We start from the raw sequence: 19914 nt of genomic DNA, 5'->3' as shown, positions 1-19914 counted from the left end.
GGAAATAACAGACGTAGCAGCTCAGACTACTCAATTTTTGCACAAATATGGCCAGTTTTGTAAAAAAGGTGTAAGCCGAATTGTAAAACGGACTGATACTATTCCAACAGAGGCTGTGCGAATTGTTTAAAGCGTTGAAAACAATCACAGTAAGCCGGAGCACCTAAAATTGTCAGATTTTCCATAGCTAATTTGATTTAGCGAAACACTCTAGCTTGAAGTGGCCATATCGGGACATATGCATATGCTAGGCTAGTTGCTTAGCTTTCTAATTGGGTCGTAATACAGTAGGGGATCAGATGTTTGACGCTATAACCACCGAGGAGGTTCATATCATCGTTTATGTTTTTCACAATCTGATCCTCAGCCAATGTTGTGGTTTCTACCATCACATCAGTAATGTTTCAGCACACCACATTTTATGCTGTCAATGTATCATTCGCTCGTTACGTCGGCGTTTTGAGCGGAATCGTTTAATACCAGCACATAGAATAATGAGGTTATATTGCCATGACCCTCGCTCAGTCGAAGACGCGAGGACATGGATGCCTGTGTGGTGATGATGATGATGCAGCTGCTCTGTCGAAGATTAACTGCGCTCCCTGAGCCGCAGGAGACGGACGATTACACGGATTCTCAGACAATTCTGCGCACGGTGAAAGTTTTCTATTGGATTCGTCACATCGAGGTTGTTTACCGTGGTCGAAACGGAAAAAAAAAGACATTCGTCGTCAGCTGGTGGGACTGTGGCTTCAATGGCAACACTGGGGCCTAGCAGTCTGAGAGATATAAACAGAGCCCTCTGGGCAGGCAGGCCAGCCTCTGCAACTACATGCATACAAATAAAAACACTGTTTGGCAACCGAGATTACAACGTGCATTTGAATATGAAGAAGAACACACTGTCCTTACATATGCATGACGTTATTTTTTTTTTTGCTGTTAAGCTAACACGCTTGTGGTATGTGGTCCCTCTATTTTTGGGATGAAGCCTTAATCTTTTCCTCAAAGTCCATTATAGGCTCCTCTAGTGATTTTTTAAGGAACACCTGTACACCTGCTTATTCAGACAACTATCCAATGAGCCAATGATGTGACTGCAGTGTGGTGCAAAGCATCCTTCAGACACAGGTCAAGATCTCTGGTTAAAGTTAACATCGAACCTCAGAATGATAAAACAAATGAGATCTTTGTGAATTTGACAGTGGTTCGATTGTTGGTGTCAGACACTTATTTGAGTATTTCTGAAAAACTGGTATTTTCATACTTGTTAAGAGATTTTAATAGACAGGAAAGCAAACAAAAACAATTAAGCGAACAACTGATCTGTGCTGATGAGGAACTGACAAAGAGGCCGCAGTGACTCAGATAACCATTTTTTTTAAACTGTGGTAAGCACAAAGCATATCGGAATGAACATGTCCAACCTTGAGGTGGATGGTCTACAACAGCAGAGACCACATCAGGTTCAACTCCTGTCAGCCAATAACAGACATGTGAGGCTGCAGGGACACAGACTCACCAACACTGGACAGTTGAAAACATAGTCTGGTTTAATGATTCAGGATTTCTGCTGAGGCTGCAGATAGTAGAGTCACAATCTGGTGTCGACAGCATGAACCCATGGAGCCAACCTGTCTTGTGTCAACAGTCAAGTCTGTTGGTGGTGTGATGGTGTGGGGAGTGTTTTCTTGACACACTTTGGGACTCTAATACTTATCATACATGGGTTGAATGTCCCAGTCAACCTGACTCTTGTTGCTGACCATATTCACCCCACTGGCAAATATTTTGTTTGATTAGGTGTTTTCCCTTGGTTGTGGGCTGTTGTTTATGTTTTCAGTTGCTAGCAAAATTAACTTTTTACCTAATGGTAGCTTCCTGCTTCTGATCATAATAAAAACCCTTAATTGTATTTGGTACATGTATTCATATGAAAATATGCTTTGACTACCAGCTTTCATCAAACAAATTTGTTTTGTGTGAACACAGCCTAGTTCTGTTTGCCTGCCAAGTCACCATAGACACTAACATTAATTCAATCTATGTATCTCAATGTAATAATTTTCTGGCTACCATAGCTTATTTATGCATAACCGTGTAAGTTAGATACAGTGATTTATTTTGTTTTTAAGTAGGCTACAAAATTAAATACTTTAGCTATTACTCCATTTAGACATAGCATTAAATGTCTTTTGGGTGATTGGATTGCAGTCAGATGCAGCTCGACCATTTGAAAGTGCAGGTGTAAATGTACCCATGATGCATTGAGGATGGATTATGATCTGATAGACATGCAATGAACTCCTGACATTCTCCTGACATTCTCCAGAGATGCTGTATGTTAAAACCGTCGTTCTCCCTGCTAGCCCCCAGGTAAAAACTCTAGATAATGTCAGAGTAAGACCATATCAGAATACAGCAGGAGATTATCTGAAAGATTCCCTACGAGCAAGGGGGCGTGTTGATGAATTGTGGACCCAATTTTATGACAATCTCCGGACTTCATATCTGAAAACGGTTTATAATTTATTGAGAAATGTCCAATCAGCTGTGATTAGCTTGGTAATGAGTATCTCTCAAAGACTATTCTCACAAATGTTCACCCAGACTGTTGAAAGGCTTAGACTCTGGTTTTTAATGACTTTTATCTCAAATATTCATCATATTTGTTATAGCAGCAGCTCCTCTCCTTCAAGTAGCCGGGGATCATGTTCAATTGTGTTCCAGTACAGTGACTGGGACTACGGATTCAGAGCTTCAGTCAAGAGATTGAAAGGCTTTGTTTTTTGCTTGATGAAACCACTAAATTTCTCGGACACGGTGCCCATCAGAATTAATCACCACATGGGGCTGCAGAGGGAGCTGTTTTGCAGTAAAAGATGCATAGTGTTACTTTAAGGTATTTGTTGGTCAAAGCTGCAATAATCTAATATTTTTTGCTATGAATCAAATCATTGCTTAATATAACCACCAATAATGCAGATCCACTGAACTCTGTGGAGCTTTTTCTTGTGGAGTTTTAGCATCTGCTCATTGCTTTAGGTTTACAGCCCACATGATGTTATCTTCAATTTTGATTCCAGCAGCAGCATGCAGCGTAAAACTACCTGCAGGGGATGGACACAAAGTATTAAGCAGCTAAAGAGTCATATATTTTTCTCAGGAGTTGGTTGAGAGCAAACCAGTTTTAGGGAGAGTGAATATATTCAGTATGTGGACACAAACATGACTTCATTTGAAAGCTAATGTTGCTCTGTGTTGGCTCAATGATCAATTGACAAATGTTTGGCAACACATTAGCTAGTACATGCATGTGCTTACAGCTTATTAGGCTGCTCCCAAGTGACCAAAACAATATTGTTGTCATGAGAAATTTCCCTGGCTCCTGCTCCTACCTTAACAGTTAACTTGCAGTTGAGGAGCCATTTCCACTACTGAGCCCCACCCACAAGTTGACAGGATTGGTTTCATAGGTTTGTGGCATCACAAACCCTGACTGTTTGAACCGATTTTTTTCAGACTGGTATTTGTTTAACACAGTGTTTAGGTGGAAATCTCAGCCATTGCATTGATTGCTTATTTAGCTCAAAATATTAGACTGCCTACTGCCCATCCCCTGAAGTTCTTTGAATATATCTACAGCCTATCTGAGGTTTCTGGTATAACTATTGTATTTCCTTGTATAAAGTAGTCCTGTGTACTCAAATAAATACAAGTATTGTACAGTATGAAGCCCTGCACTTTCTGCTCCTTCTCTCTCTCTCTCTCTCTCTGTCTCTGTCTCTCTCTCACACACACAAATTTATGGCCATTTTCAAAGCAAACCCAATGTAAAAACATGATGCTGGCAGTATCAGCTCCACTGCTGAGACACAGACAACCATGATACACAGCAGAACCGGGAAACGCAGCCGATCTGCGGCGCAACCGCAGCCAATGTTTCCCAGGCGTAACCTAATTAGAACTCAACAGGCTGCACCCGCAGTTGTGGCAGTGTGTAGGGTTTGGCAGGAAGATGTGTCGTGATTGCAGGAAACAGAACAGCGCATGTTTGGACTGCGATTTCAGTCTCTGTTTGAGAATTGTTACTGTCCTATTAAGTTGTCATATTTCTTTAAAACTGAATTTTCAGTGTTTAGGATCATAGCCATCTAGTGCTGAAGTTTTATATTACAACCAGCTGAATAACCCTCCCCTCACCCTACTTTCCAAATGAGTAGGAGAACCTGAAGTGGCCTCCAGATAAGATAAAAACATGAAGGTCCCTCTGTAGAGTTTCTCCTCTCTGGGCAACTGCAGGAACATAGTAATGAAACATGGTTGATTCCATAGAAGAGGATCCACTCCTTAAGTAGAAGGGCTCATTCTAGCTTAATAAGAACACAAGGGTTCTTACCTTAATGTGATTATACACTATAACAACATAAGTTGAATATTATATTCTACTTCTTTTAATTAATCCTCTATACCCCACACTGCTCTTTAAAGGTCCAGTGTGTAAGATTTAGGTGAAAGGGATCTATTGGCCGAAATTTAATGTAGAATAATCGTCATGATGATTTCTAGTTCGTTTCATCTAAATTGTATGAATTGTAGTTTTCTTTACCTCAGAAAAGACCCCTTATATTCAAATACTTTATATGTACATCGAGGGGACCCTCTCTACGGAGGCCGTCATGTTTTTTACAGTAGCCCAGACTGAACAAACTAAACACCTTTTGAGTTTTTATGACAACTGAAGTCTACCACAGGTTCTTTTTCATGTTTGGAAGGAGAGGGTGAGGTGAGGGGTGTTCAGCTGCAACATGTAACTTCAACATCAGATCACTAAATTCTACACACTGTACCTTTAAATGGTAGTAAACAGGCTTCATGTGTGTCCCACTGTGCCTCAGCCTTTCAACTCATAGATACTGTACGTCTCTGTTTCTGTTCTGTGCTGTTTTAGAGAAGGCAGGAGACCACACAGTCTTCAATCACTTAATGAGAAGTTTTCACACATTCAAGCTTCTCTCTCTCTTTAATTGTTGTCTGTGGGCTTCTTAAAACCCTGCTCATTCTAATTATACAAATTCTTACTACTGTAACTGTAATTAAGCTTGATCTGTGTCGGATCATTAAATAGTCATTGAATTGAAATGTTTACAGTGTGAGATCCTTGGACAAATTTACAATGTTTAGATCTCTATGTTTGAACAGTTTTGTGCAGCTTAGCCTCCTTTTTCCTTTTATTTTTCCATTATTTAAGCTAGACAGACAGGTTGACGTTTGTTTGGCCTTGGCAGAGCTACTGTATGTGCGTTACTTATTTTTCTCTAGTTCTTTATGTAATACATTTGATAAAATTGTAAAAAAATAAAATAAATGTGTGACTAGTTGTGATGACAGATTGGATCTTTGTGGTCTTGGATGATACCATTCTAACACAAATCTGTGGAGACATGCTCAGCTGCTCTTTGCTGGAAGGGACCTGATCTACTGAGATCCCAAATATAGAATGCTAAATTACGTGTTTATTTAAACAGATTGTATGTTTTGTTTGTGGGTGTTTTGTGGTTGATCTTCTAAAAATAATTGCGTGAATGATAATATGTGCAAACATGGTAGAGGCAGTAGTATTTAAATGAGTGTTTTGCGTGCGTTACTGGTTTTCGCAATGGAGCATTACGAAGAGCAGAGTGACCACAAGTGCAAAGCTAAATTTAATGCCATGGAATTGGAGGTGTTAGTGGAAGAGGCAGACAAACATGTTGAGCTACAACAAAGAAATAATACAGTTCAAAGAAATGTGATCTGGGAGAGTATCTGAAAGAAAGCAAATGCTGTGGGTAAAACAAAAAGAACAACCAATGAAATTAAGAGAAGATGGCAGGACATAAGAAGAGGAACAAAAGAAAAAATAGCTCATAATAAAACCTCAGCAAATAAAACATGTGTGGGGGGGCAGTAGAAGAGATGCCTCTGAACAATATTGAGCAGCAGGTGCAGTTCACTTTCTGAAAAAACCTGTTCTCTCCGTCTTCTTCCATGCCGTCTCCTCCTCACCACAATAACTGCAGCCATCTGTGCGTAACGCTGTGCCAATTACCATTTACCTTTCAAACTTATTATATAAAGACGCAGTCACAAGGCTTTGTAAGTCACAATGCGTGGGCTAAATTAAAATATTTCTATCTACTCCTCCCAATACTTTCTACTACACTCGAGTAGCACCAATGCAAACCCATATCAGCATACTTCCACCTCCATGTTTTATTGTCAGCAGCACTGTCGTCATTCCGAGCCACCTCCACTCCAAACATGCTTGAACTCATCTGATTCAAGGAAATATATTTTGCTTTCATCACACACTCATGAGGCTATGTTCCTGTTCTTTAGCAAAGTTTTGTCTTGCAGTTTTCTGAGCCGTGGTTTCCTTCTTGATTGATAGAGGTTGACTTGCAGTGTCCTTTTCAATGTTCAATCATTCACAGAAATTTCATTTTCCACACTTAATTCTTGTGCAAACTCTTATTCATCTGTTTTTCATTGCAAGGCTCGGTAAAATACAACTTTTACATGTCATCATTTTTTTGAGGGTGGAAAGCGTGCTCTATGTCTCCAGTAGTATGCACCTTTGTACAGTTCCTAACCCCTGCTACAACTGTGTTTCATCTTATCTTCAATCACTTTTCATTCACAACATGCATTGTGTAGCTGTGACAAGAGTGCAAGACATTCTTGTACAACATACAGTGTCAAAGTCTGTTCATAGAGAAATGAGATGCAAAACTGAATAGTGAAAATTTCCTTTAAATAGATCCTGAATAATATATATGGATAATCCCAGTGATGTTTTCACTTGTGTGTTTCATCTAAATTGTACAAATTGTTGTTTTCTTTACCTTTTAATGGGCGTTTCATATTTATTTATATTCGGAGCGGGTTCGCTCCGCCATGTTTTTTTTACAGTAGTTCAAACTGGACAGAATAATTACCTTTTGAGTTTTTATGACAACTGAAGACTAGACCAAAGACAGACCAGACCAAAATACTACGTTAGACAACTTTTATGTTATTTTAAGTGTTAAAATATTTTTAGTCTAGCTAACTAATCACACACAGTTTTACGAGGAAGGACTGAGAGATGACCTGATTAGATTTTGGTGCTTGGAGGTCATGTTACTGTGAATGTGATATTAGGGTTCCCAGTAGAGAATTTCATTACATTTTGGACAATTCACTTGGACTCACTGATTAACTGATTCGATTCTGGAGATCAAAGGTCACAGTGCCCTCAAAAAACATGTTTTTTGCCTCTTGAATGTGAAGCCTCAAGACTGCTTTAGGTAATCTCTTCAACTCTTGATCAGTTGTCACTTGGACTCAGATTTTCTGAAAACGTGATCATGTTATAAGGCGGTAATTCTAGTTTTAATCTTATTTCAGTCTTCAAACAGTCTTTGATTGAAATATCAGTGACCTCTGCTCATTTGTGGTCAGCAATCTTAGAAAACCTCCATATTTGTATCTGTTGATTATATAATTCAATGTCTCAGTGTTTCTGAAAATAGCTGTAGAGCAAATAAACAACTGGACATTAGAAAGAAAGAACAAATACACTAATGGAATTCTTTCAACAGTGTTGCAAAACATTTTCTTCAGAATATCTGTTCCCAGTTTTGAGATGGCAGGTTGCTCTACTTTTACCCCCTCTCCTCATCATCCCAGACCAGTTCCACGGGCTATACGTCTTGTGACTGTAATGTCTTAATTGTTCTTACCTAAAATCCTAGATACTATAGGACTCTCTGCTGCCAGCCTTTCAGTAGACAAATAATATCCCAATGTTAGAGTTTATGTCATAGAATGGTTATGCTTGAAATAAATTGTTCCATCTTTGTGACTTATCAAAGAACCATGACATTTCATTGAACTGTTACTTTTTTATGGTAAAGATGAATATTCATTGAACTATAGGTATGACTACCTCAGAATAAGAATTAAAGCTTCCAGTCATATCTGATGATAGTAAAGATAGTGAAGATATCCCGCAAGAGACTATTTATTAGAGAGAAATCAAGATCTGTGTGCTGTTAAAATAGTAAGTAATTAACTAATGTCCTAGTGCAGTGGTTCTAAAACCTTTGAAACCATGTAACACCTCAGAACATATTCTCCAAGTACCACTGTTATGACCAACATTAAAATACAGTAGTTTAGGTCTATAACTATTCAGCTACAGACAGTTCACGCAAGAGGAAGGTTTATTCCTACTAAGAAAATGATTCAGTGTTGACTGTTGTCAGCCAGAGCCACACTGTACAAAGGTGTAGAACTAGAGCTGGCACTTAACCACATCCACTCAAACACTGGTGTATAGATCTCGCTCCGTCTCCTCCAAATAAACTTTACTGTGGAAACTTGTAGTGATCACGTTTGTCCCAAGTTTAATTCCGCATAATGAGCGGTTGATTATATAAAATAATTGTGAAACTTAATAATGAATGGTGGTGCTGGTGGAGATGGCGGCTCGCTCTGTTTGGTTTGATGCCGTTGGCGCAGCGCACAGCGTGAATGACAGAGACTCAAGAGAGGATGTTAATTGCTGACAGAGCTGTTAAAACCTGTTAAAAAAAAAATGGCATGGCTCCCTGGTGTCTGCTCTAGACTTGATGGCGCTGCGGCCGAGCTGCGCGCCTTCTCGCAGCTGTGGAGCTGTCCGTGATAGCTGCGTCCATAGCCAGGGGCTGTCTATATTTATTTATTGCAAGTCATATCGTCATGCCAATATTAGACAACGTTATCGTATATTTCATGTTTTCCTAATATTGTGCAGCCGTAATGCAATGGTTTCATGGATTCATTGAGAACATCTCAACATACCACACACTGTGGCCTGGGCTCTTCCTCCGTCCCACTCTAACGAAACCCAAACGCGAGTTAACAAGCCTCATATCTCTTACTTTTTTGCGCTGTTTGCTGCTAGCAGGTGCTATGGAGACTTCACCGGTGCTGCTAACGTAGCTACTAGCTCTTGCGCACGGTTTATTGTTAGCGGCCACTTCACTTTCAACATGGCTGCTCGAAATATTCTCTTCCTGATACAGTCTTATCTTCTGAATAGTTCCCATTTGGAGCCACGATTGTAGTGTTTTGGAACTGTCAATTTTATAAAAATAATATTATAATATTTCTGAGATTCAGTGGTACGCGTACCATAGCTTGAAAATCAGTGTCCTAGTATATTTACCTATGCCACAGTCCTGTAACCACAACTATGTGGTGGATGATTTACACCTTGGTTCCAGGGTGAAGGGAATTAATGGGCTGCTGGTCAGGACAAAACTCAATGCAACCCATTAGTTTCTAATTAATTTAAACACAGTCAAAAAAAAAATCTTAATTACAATTGATAAAGCTTGACTCATATTAGGCTTCAGTCATTGTATCACCAATTTCAATAATCAAAATCAATTAATCAAAAATATCATCGGTTTTGTATTAAGGGTTGCAATCAATCATCCAGAGTATTTATCTAGAAAATGATTGACAGTCATGGTTTTAAACAAAAAAGAAAGGCGTTTCAGCATTTTGCTAATCTGAATCCTTCATCCAGCCTTTAAATCATGTTAAATATTTGCAGTTTAAAGCACCATAATTATTTTAAATAATCGGACACACAATAGAGCGAATACACTTGCCTAGGTCCAGTTGCCTTCAATTCAATTAAGCCACATCAAATTGTGCACACTTATAGCAGGCCCCTAAACATGCCTACATTTTTTTCCCATGAAGAAATTTGTGAAAATGTCGAAAAAATGCTAGTGGGTTGATTCCCTCAAGTATGGGTCCACAAATGTATTGCGTGAGGAGGAGGTCCTTCCTCACCCTTCTCTACCTTGTTGAGCTACTTAACACAGTTGAAAGATCCCGGTCAAGTCTAATTTAGTCTCTCTAGTGTACCTGTAATCCTGTGGATTTATACTAAATGATCTTGCTCTCTACCTTGTATAATAGGATTCTCTATTGTTGGACCAAAGTTTAAGTGTCCAGATTACAACAGGAACATTGGCCAGATGTATGAACACGCATAGGCTTGGTAGATGTGGTCATTGTACTAAGACCGAGCATCATTCCTGTTAAGACATTTTTACCATGGAGGACAGTACTGTCTGTAACTGGCATTGCTGTACAGGGTTTCAGAATTCACAATCATTAAAATCAGTCTACCCAAAATTCCTTTCACAGACAAATTTTCACTTAAATATACAACTGTAATGCTTTCACTCTAGAGTCCTCAAAAGAATTAGCATCTTATAATTAGCATGTGCCATTGTGAGAGCTTTTTGTGCAGTGTTGTGTATTGTAAACACCAGCTTAACTAACAAAATTCCTCTTTTACTCTCACTCTCACTCGCATATAATTATTTACTCTGACTTTAAACATTTTTACACATTAGTCCTGAGCCGTATCGGGTGACTGTGCAGCACATGATGGCTGAGTCTTTGATCTGTTGTGCCTAGCGGGCATCTGTTTTTCACAAAGGGAGTGCGTCTGCTGCACTGTTGCGTGAGTTTCTGGTATGATTACTGTATTTCCTTAAATAAAACTAGGCTATAAACTCAACTAAATGCCAGAACTCTACAATATTAAGCCGTGCATCGTTCGGTGTAAATACCTTGTTAAAAAAAACGAATGGACAGAAAATAATTTCTTTACTTTGAAACAGGTACAGGAAGTGTTCAATATATGTGTTTGTTAAATATTCGACTGATAGACATTGAAACTGTGGTGACAGATAATTTTCACCCTCTAGTTTGCTGTGAACTGCATGCATGCATTTGTACTAGGCAAGTGTCCAACTCGACAGAAGAGCAGCGCAGCTCACACACAGGAGATGTGGCTGAGACATGTCTCATGCAGGCAGTGCGGCTACTCTAACCTGATAACATGTGCACCAAAATGAAAGCAAGTTGTTTCTGGAGACACGCATGCTGCTTATGCATCCAGCAAGGCCAGGGTGATAGTCTTATGCTCATCATCTTTGACCTATAAATCTTGACTGTTTGACACATTTTCTCCCTGGTTCACAGTCAGACTGGCTACAGGACAAATCACACTGTTTCATGTCAGACTCTTTACCAGCTTTTTTTGTGTGCCTGTCATTTGGTGTGCACATGAGAGTGTGCTGTATTCGAGATGCTAAGAATTAATTTTCAGTCGTCATATGACAGCGTTTTACAGATTAAACTGGACCAACCAAGGACTTTTAAGGCTCATTAATTCTGAAAGACTACAACACTCACCAGCTTAGCAATATAATAAGGCTGCAAACACCCCCTAATGCAACACTTCAAAGAAGTTTGGTTTAACAACTCTGAACATGTTTATTGCACAGATACAGTCAATTTAAATTGTAGGCTTAACAGCTGTCTTATATCTCAATGAATGATTCAGTAAGGCAATTTTCAGAGTCTGTAGTTGCCAATTTTCCTCTGGTTTCTTGGTTCATATTCAAAAGACCTGGGGCCTCAATTATAAAACGTAGCGTAGGATTCATACTAAAAGTGTGCGTGCGCACAAAAGCTGAAAATGGTGTACGCAAAAAAACCCTCAGGACTCAGTTTAGCACAAAGATCCAAGATCACAGGTCTATAGACTATATCAGCTGATCAGACATCGTCATGGGACAAAAAAGCTTTGTGATCACTGATCACTCATCACTTGTTTATTCCAAATCCTCCCTTTCGCCCACTCTATTAGTGCCAGTGCATCCATCACCGCAGCATGACGCACGAGTGTCACCACAGTATTTATATATTTAAAGCAATGGGACCAATTACTTCATACATCACTCTGGGATATTTGGAAATAGAAAAAGTGGGAATAGTTTTTCTTTATTTTTGTGAGTGATCTCCAGTGCGCTCTGTGTGCCTGATGGCACAGTCACTTTCACTGCAGTGGTTTTACACACACAAATGAAAACAGTCGGACTTGATGATACATGCAGTGTTACAAGATATTAATAACTATTAATGACTCAGCTCTGTGACTTTGTCGTAATTTACTGAAAGTTGTTTTATGTCTTTTGCAATTGAAGGTTCTCATGGAACAGTTATGTCACACGAGCAGAATTAAAGCTGTTGGTTTTAATGTTAATGATGAAGTGGATCAATAATCTGCTTAGTTCACCACCTCACGTCTGCATCGTAATTTCCCCGTCGCCAAAATGTTCGTACGCATGGGTCAGAATTGATGAGAAATGTGCAAAGTTTGTTTTTATAAAACCTAACGTTTGCGTGAGAAGTGGTGTACACACGTTTCAGGCCCCATTTTGTGTGTACACAACGGTTATAAATGAGGCACCTGGTGTTTATTCTTTATATCCTCAGTGGTGTTGACACAGATATGGTCCCATAAAGATGGACCTTGCCTGTGTTAGGCTAGAAGGCCATCAGGGTGTTAACTACTGCCCCTGATACAAAAAAAAACAACACAGTATGCACGTACTGTACAGGAAGATGCCCTGTGAGGGAATACACAACCCATGTCCTGTTTCCTGAGGTCTGCAACAGTCTGTATATTTCCAAGATATTTTTTTATCAGGTTTAATGCGAACAACAGCTGTAGTGTTTAGTAAGGGCCGCTGTGGCGCAAGGGTTAGCGTGGTCATCCCCTAACCAGAAGGTTGGTTCAATCCCAGTCTTCCCCATTCCGAATGCCAAAGTGTCCTTGGGCAAGATAGTGAACCCCAAATAACCCCTTATCATCGAGAAAAGTGCTGCATATAGATGCACTGTATGAATGTGTGTGTGAATGGGTGAATGGAGACTGTACTTTAAAGTGCTTTGAATGGTCATCAAGAATAGAAAAGTGCTATATAAATACATACCATTTACCATTTAGGCCAGTGGAAAAGTCATGTAGCTAGCCAGATGTCGCTCAATTTTATTGCTGGGCTGGTGTGGGCTAAAATATACAGCACATTAGGTGATAAGTCTGTAACTTTAAGTGTTTCTGTTGTATTGAACTTACATTGTTCCTTCTCTGTCTTATAATTTTATTTGTGCAGCTGAAAGGACAAAGACACAGCAGGTGTGCAGTTTGGGGGCCATTGGGCGGACATCCTCCTTGGGTACTATCACAGGGCCCTACCTCACTGGACAGTGGCCTCGTGATCCCCACGTGCTCTACTCATCTTGTATGAAAGATAAATCCACGCAGGTAAGCACAACCCACCCACTGCTTTTTCCTGCCAGTTGTCCTGCTGTGCTATGCAGTATGTTGTAGAGAAAAGTAAAGGCAGGGATGTTTATATCACTGGGATGGTGATACAGTGTGTGGTTTTGGTTCAAGCAAGTTTGTGATGCTGCGCTCAGCTATGGTTTGAGCTAAATGCTAACATTCTCACAATGTTTTGTGAACATTGTAGTTTAGTTTGGACATTCAACTATGTATTGAGAAAAAGTCTGTGTGAAGACAGAGTGGGTGAGTGGTATCCCTATCTGAGGTTTAGAAATTGTAAAAAGTCTGGAAATAGTGAGCTCACTAAACCTGTAGCCCACTCATCCTCACTGCTTGATGACACAAGCTCTAGGAATCATTAGTGGTTTTGTCACGGTACCAACATTTTGGTATCGGTACCAACCTGTATTTCGATACTTTTCGGTACTTTTCCAAATAAATAATAAAGAGAACACAAAAAATGTCATTATTGACTTTATTTTAATTGAAAATCTTAGAACTATAACATTATGCATCAGTAAATAAAATAAAATACCACAAAGACAGGCTTACATTTTTTCCAGGGCTATTTTTGTGGAGAGTGAAGGGGGCTGGCTTTGCTTGCTTTTAGCACTGAATGTGGCTCTTTTTCATGGGTATATAATGGTTGCAGCAGCTGCCATTCTCTCTCTGCTCCTGTCTCTCTCTTTCTCTCCTTTATCTCTCTCTGTCGCCAGACTCTTGCTCCGTGTGCTGCTCCACGCTGCTCGCTCAGTCGCTCACTTGCTCGCCCCGGCTCAAATTGGTGTCGTCACGCGGCGACGTAAAAAAAAAAAAAAAAAGTACCGGTCTTATCCAAGTGCTGTATAGTACCATTTTAAATGCATCAGTACCCCGGTACCAATTTAGTACCGGTATACCGAACAACCCTACTAGCTTATCTCATTCGAATCTCTTTAGCTGGACTGTCAGAGGTCAAGTGGCATTGGGAATTTTTGGGGAAAAATGTGGGAATATCTGCAAGACACATTTCTGCTGATTAAAATGTTCCACCCTAATGTCTGTGACACATAATCAAAAGATGTGTGTAGATACTGCTTAAGTTTTCTGTAATGAGTGGTCATTATTTTACTTGTGTGAGCCCTTTAAAAGACTAGAGAGATGCACCCCTGGGTTGTGCCATGATATTTGGCGTAATTTTCCTTTTCACCATCTGCAACCTGAGCGAGGACTGTATGAGTCACCACTATCAGTCTTTGTTGGTCACATAACTACCTGCACTTGAGCTGCGGAGGATTAAGAATTTCTCCTGAGCATATAATAAAGGTCTCTATGTCATGTTCGTTGTTTTAACCGAAGTGGTAGCTTAGACTGTAAAATGTTTGTATCATTTACTTCTCAGTATCTGTATCATTCTGCCCACACCTTCCTGCCCTGTGATCCTCTCATGCTGTGCAGCCTCAGATTCCCCCTCCACACTCTGCTCTATTCACCCTGTTTCTTCTGGGTTGTGTGACATTTTCCACCTACACATCTCTGCAGCTTCAAAACCCAGATGACCTCTTTGCCTGTAGTGTATTAGTAACCCCTTAAAGTGACAAAGCCATGACTGTGTGCATGAATGCTGTCCCAGCTGTTTGATAGATGTTGCACAAAGACGCACATAGCTCATCTCTCACTTACTTAGGCTTGATCAGTTTGATACATCGTAGAAAAACGATGTTTGGAAATACTACTGGCCCCATTTTATTTTGAAAATGGGCTGTGTTTTATTCCGGACAGGCAAAAAAAGAGATTTGTAAACGAGGACGTTTGTTGTCATTGCTAACAGAGGTTGTGCAATTAAATTCTGTATTTTACAATGATGTTGCTTACATGCATAGACGATGAGCTATTATTGGGGCAATCTGTGACAAGTCTTCAAATAAAAAAACAAATGCTTCCTGTTTACACCAGTACGTGCATGCCTCGTGTACATGGGTGGTCATGTGATATGCATTTTCAGGCATGTTTCTTGAAAGAAAGGCAGCATAACTTAAACCTAATTCTATCTCATTTCTTTACATTGGCAATGAAAATGAAAATATTTCAACAAAGAAAAAATATTATGAAATTCAAATTAATATGCTCAAGATAGGAAACACAAAGGCGTAGTCTGCCCCATAATGTGGGTAGTGTAATGTAATATGTTTAACAGTCATTAGGTTTTTTTTTTTATCGTTGAGCAACCTGGATCTGAACTATATATTTGTTTTGAAGAAAGTGACTCAAAATCCCTCCTAGATACTCCACAACACTGCAGCCAGATCATGCTCTCTTGATTACACAGTTTGGAAAAACCTTGACTTTAAATGGAGTTGAAGAAGAGACCTCATTTTCCTACACGCTCTATTAGAATTTATACAGAAACTGCAAAAAAAAACACCAAGTAGTAAAATACTTGTATGCATAAACATAAGTTTGGGTGTTACACTTTCCCTATACGAATATCTTAAATGTAAGAGATACAATCTATACGCAGACCCCTGCATCCATCCGAATCTACTTTATTATGAACCAGTCAATGGCCTGTCATTAATTTCAGTTACTGCATTTACAAATGTCCAAAGGTCAGTGTAAGAGTCGTCACGGTAACAGCAGCGTAGCATGCTCAAGTTAAAAGCAAAACCAACATATCTGACAATGCTGACAATATTTATAGTGCACTGTCAGATCTAAACTCAAAGGTTTGGAAGAGATTTAGATTTTATAAGGACAGAAAACAGTCCGGCCATATGTGTACTCTGCAGAACATTGATGAAGTGCAGCAGTACATGACAAACTTGACCTAGTGAGACAGTATGACGAAACCTGTACAGGTGATGAGTCTATGGATGGTAGCACAGCAAGCACAAGCAAAGTACTCATCTCTTATGTCATATTTCCCCCTCAAACTAACTGCCTAACTCACTTTATATTCCTAATGTCAAAAATGTTGACCTCAAGTCTTTTTGTCTTTTTCAACATATTAAAGTTATAAAGAATTAAATGTATTTCGAAAATGATCAATATTTATTCTAATGCTTTACAAAGTAGTTATAAAGTAGGTACTTGGGATTGCCTGGTCTTTTATTAAATATCTGTTTGATGGTAAACAATGACTGTATTGCAGATCATTCCATATTTAAAAGTATCTTACCTGAATTGTATCATGGCCTGTATATCTAGATACATATATAAGGGAGAGAGACACACCCTTAATAATCAGTGAGGGCATTATCTTTAAAAAGATAACAATCGTAGTAGTTTCATAACTGTGTTGTAGTCAATAAAGCCTTAAGCCAATCTGTTGTCACAGAGGTGGTTCTTAGGTAGTGCTATATTTGGAGAATAGCTCCATTTAATTATGTGATGCAACATGGTGACGCTCCACAAGCAAAAGTTGCACAAGTGGCTGTGGCTGAGGGGTAGAGCGGTTGTCTTCCAAAAAAAACAGAAGTTCGATCCCCAGTCTTCCCATCTTAGTGTCCTTGGGCAAGATACTGAACCCCGAACTGCCCAATAGAACAACAAAAAAGTGCTAGCTATAGAAGCACTGTATGTATGAATGTGTGTGTGAATGGCAAACTGTAGTGTAAAGTGCTTTGAGTGGTCATCAACACTAGAAAAGCGCTGTATAAATACAACCATTTACCATTTACAAGTTTTAACAGTCACACTTTGCTTTCAGTCCATCTACAAGTAATAAGTATTCCACCCAATGACCCTTTGGCCCATTGGTATGGCTTTCACCAGGTGTTAAGCGAAGTAGATCACTAAAAAAGAAAACGTGTGTGTTTATCAGAGTGATGACTGTATTGCAAAATCCATGTCCACGGCAGAACAGCTATTGCTGCCATATTTCCAGGGGGTGGGGCCTCGACATGTAGGCATAAGCAGTAAAACAAGGAAAAATCAGACACACGTAAGAAGCTTCTATCCAGTATGCTCATTTATTTCAACATTCAAACTGCAATATATATATATTTTATGTGTGTCTTTGTGTTTGTGTGTGTGTCAGGATGTTAAATTCTCTTTCTAATTTAATATCAGGAACAACATAATATGTGGCAATTTGCCTACAGTGATTTAAGTTGGTTAGTGACAAGTTGGTAGTCGTGTTTCTGGCCAGTGTTCTTGTCCTACTAATAATTTCGATTTTGACGAATTGCATGTTCTTGCTGTTCTTGGTGGAATAAAACTAATACAACTTTGTTGAACATCTAATCAGAGATCCAAAGAAGGAATATAAATGGTTAACTAACTATTTTCTGTTTTCTACGCTTTTGTTGCTGACAGCCCATCCAGCAATTTGAGCCAGTGTTGAACTATGAACCGATATCCGCATCGCATTTGTGATCTTTAACCGCTATATAACTGAATTTACTATCTTTACTATCTTTGTCTTATTTTATTTTATATACATTTTTATATTTTTTATTTCTTTATTGCTTGCATTTTAGTGAGGTTCTAATGCTTTGCCTGTGTAAAGCTCTCGTATCTGTGTGTGTCATGTACTACATTAGAAAATATGCACTGTTTTACTTAGAAGAGCAGGTATGTTGATATTAAGGTGTAGCTGTAATGTTTTCAGACTCCTGGATGTTGGCGTGACGAATCAGGAGAGAAGAAGAGCACCCACCAGCGTTCTGCATCCTGGGGCAGCGCCGACCAGCTCAAAGAGGCATGTCACTAACATGTACACAAATGCACACAGTCAGGTCAAAGAGATTTTTAATGGGAGTTGAATGGTAGATACTAGATTGTGGTTGACTATATGTTGCATTTATAGTCTAAACAACACACATTTCACACACTTTCATACAGTACTTCAATTAATATAGGCAGTGCATCATTCACACATTATTTACAAGAAAGCCATCATGAGCAAATTCGGGGCTCTGTGTCTCGAGGCACCTGCTGACGATGGTTGAGAGGTGGGGTACACCCTGGACAGAAACAAGTAACCAACAAGTACTTTGGGGCAGGTCCTCTACTTATCAGAGGGCTGGTGGTTCTGTCCTATATATACAAGTGGTGCTATATATAGAAGTGCTGTATCACTGTGAATGAATGTGTGTAAATGGGTGAACATGACTCATTAAGACTGGAAAAATACTTAAAAATATACTTTAAAAAATAGGCCATTTACATTCACACCTACAGGCAACTTAGAGATGTCAGTTTTACCTTTTCTCCAAGTGTATGTTTAGGCTTGGCAGCTCCAGATTGCACTTTACATTTCACTTTGACTTATCTTATAATATGCATGTTGTTTTATTATGAAATATTAAAACAAGAGCCAAAAGCAAAAATGGCCTAAAGTGAAGTCATTTGAGTCAGTGTTGGCCAGGGCTGAAGATGCAGGTTTTTTAGTGAAAAAGAAAATCTGGTTGTGTGGAGATTTAAAGAAGTGAGCCGACCACATGTGTAGATCATTTCTCTGCATTAGCTGTAACTCAGCATGTCACAACAGAAACTTTGACTGAAATGTTGGTGGTTTAGTTGTTGTGGGTAATGTAGCTACCAGGTTTTGAACAGGGTGAAAAAAAACCTTTTGTTCTGTTGTATAACAACTTTTTACTGTGAATTCTAGGTGTGACTGTGTTGTAGGAGATTCATGTTGATATTAATACATTTAAGTTTTATTTATAAATCAAATTTTATATCCAGGAGAAAACCCTATGTGATTTACATGAAGATTGAGAATAAAAAAACATTGGTAAATTATTCTATCTACTAATCTCTGTCTGTCCGGTTGTGGCTCACATATCTCGAGAACCTTTCGTCTTATTGGCTTCACAGTTGGCCTGTGTATTGTTAAGGGCCCCAAGGAATCGCCGTCCACAGCAAGTTGGTTCTGTGTACTATGTTGAGCATTACCGAACTTTATGCAGCAGCTGTGTCTTTAGGGCCTGCAACCAGCATTACCACATCCCATTCCAAACAGGCATGTTTAGTACGGGCACTGCACTAGTAATATAATAATAGGGAATAATAGCCTACTAATAATCATGATAATAATAACACTAACTGTAATAATAGATTTTATTTTACAGCATTCTGTGGTTTCTTGTGTCACAGTAATGAGCTGGTGGGAACTGCTGGTAACACTGCAGCTGTGTGTGTTCTCTCCTTTGTGCTGGTCCACACCACAGAGCTGGATGTTCTAATGTGTCACATAAATATTCCAGCCCCACTGCTGCTCTGAACATTCGACAGACACACAGTCAGAGTCAGTCAAAGTGGCCCTGGGTAATGACACTGTATTAAATGCATGCCTGGGGGCAATGTTCCCTTTATAAATCACAGTCCAACTGGAAACGTGCGTTCGTGGGTCTGCCTCAAAGTCCGCCCTTTCACATGCCCACATTCAACCAGAAATCGTCAATGCAAATCAACTAATGAATATACAATTATCCTGCTGACAAATGGTTTTCTATGGTGAATCATGACATCAATTGATGAGAAGAAGAAGCACAATTTTCTCACACAGACATTAAGGTGTTTGATGAGATGGAGGTGAAGAAGGACATTGTTGGGAAGCCACAGCAGTGATGTCACTACGTAAAGAAAATGCACCGAGTGGTAATGTGTTGCAGTGAGTGAGAGTGAGTGTGACACAGAGGACAGTGCCTGAAATAAAAAAGTGGTCATATTTATAGGTGGAGACAAAATAAGAATTG

General features: G+C 39.3%; 1 protein-coding gene across 1 annotated transcript in view; it reads left to right on the top strand.

Annotated features, from left to right (window-relative positions):
- Window positions 1–19914, top strand: part of glcci1a (glucocorticoid induced 1a) — a 35196-nt gene that overhangs the window by 1203 nt on the left and 14079 nt on the right. The window contains exons 2-3 of the mRNA XM_020090344.2: window positions 13059–13210; window positions 17823–17912. Of these exons, the coding sequence (XP_019945903.1) occupies window positions 13059–13210; window positions 17823–17912 (242 nt within the window). The remainder of the gene's footprint in view (window positions 1–13058; window positions 13211–17822; window positions 17913–19914) is intronic.

Source organism: Paralichthys olivaceus, chromosome 20, assembly GCF_024713975.1.
Source record: "Paralichthys olivaceus isolate ysfri-2021 chromosome 20, ASM2471397v2, whole genome shotgun sequence".
Classification (NCBI taxonomy): Eukaryota; Metazoa; Chordata; class Actinopteri; order Pleuronectiformes; family Paralichthyidae; genus Paralichthys; species Paralichthys olivaceus.
Note: the sequence above shows the minus strand (reverse complement) of the source record. Positions and strands in the feature narration are given on the sequence as shown.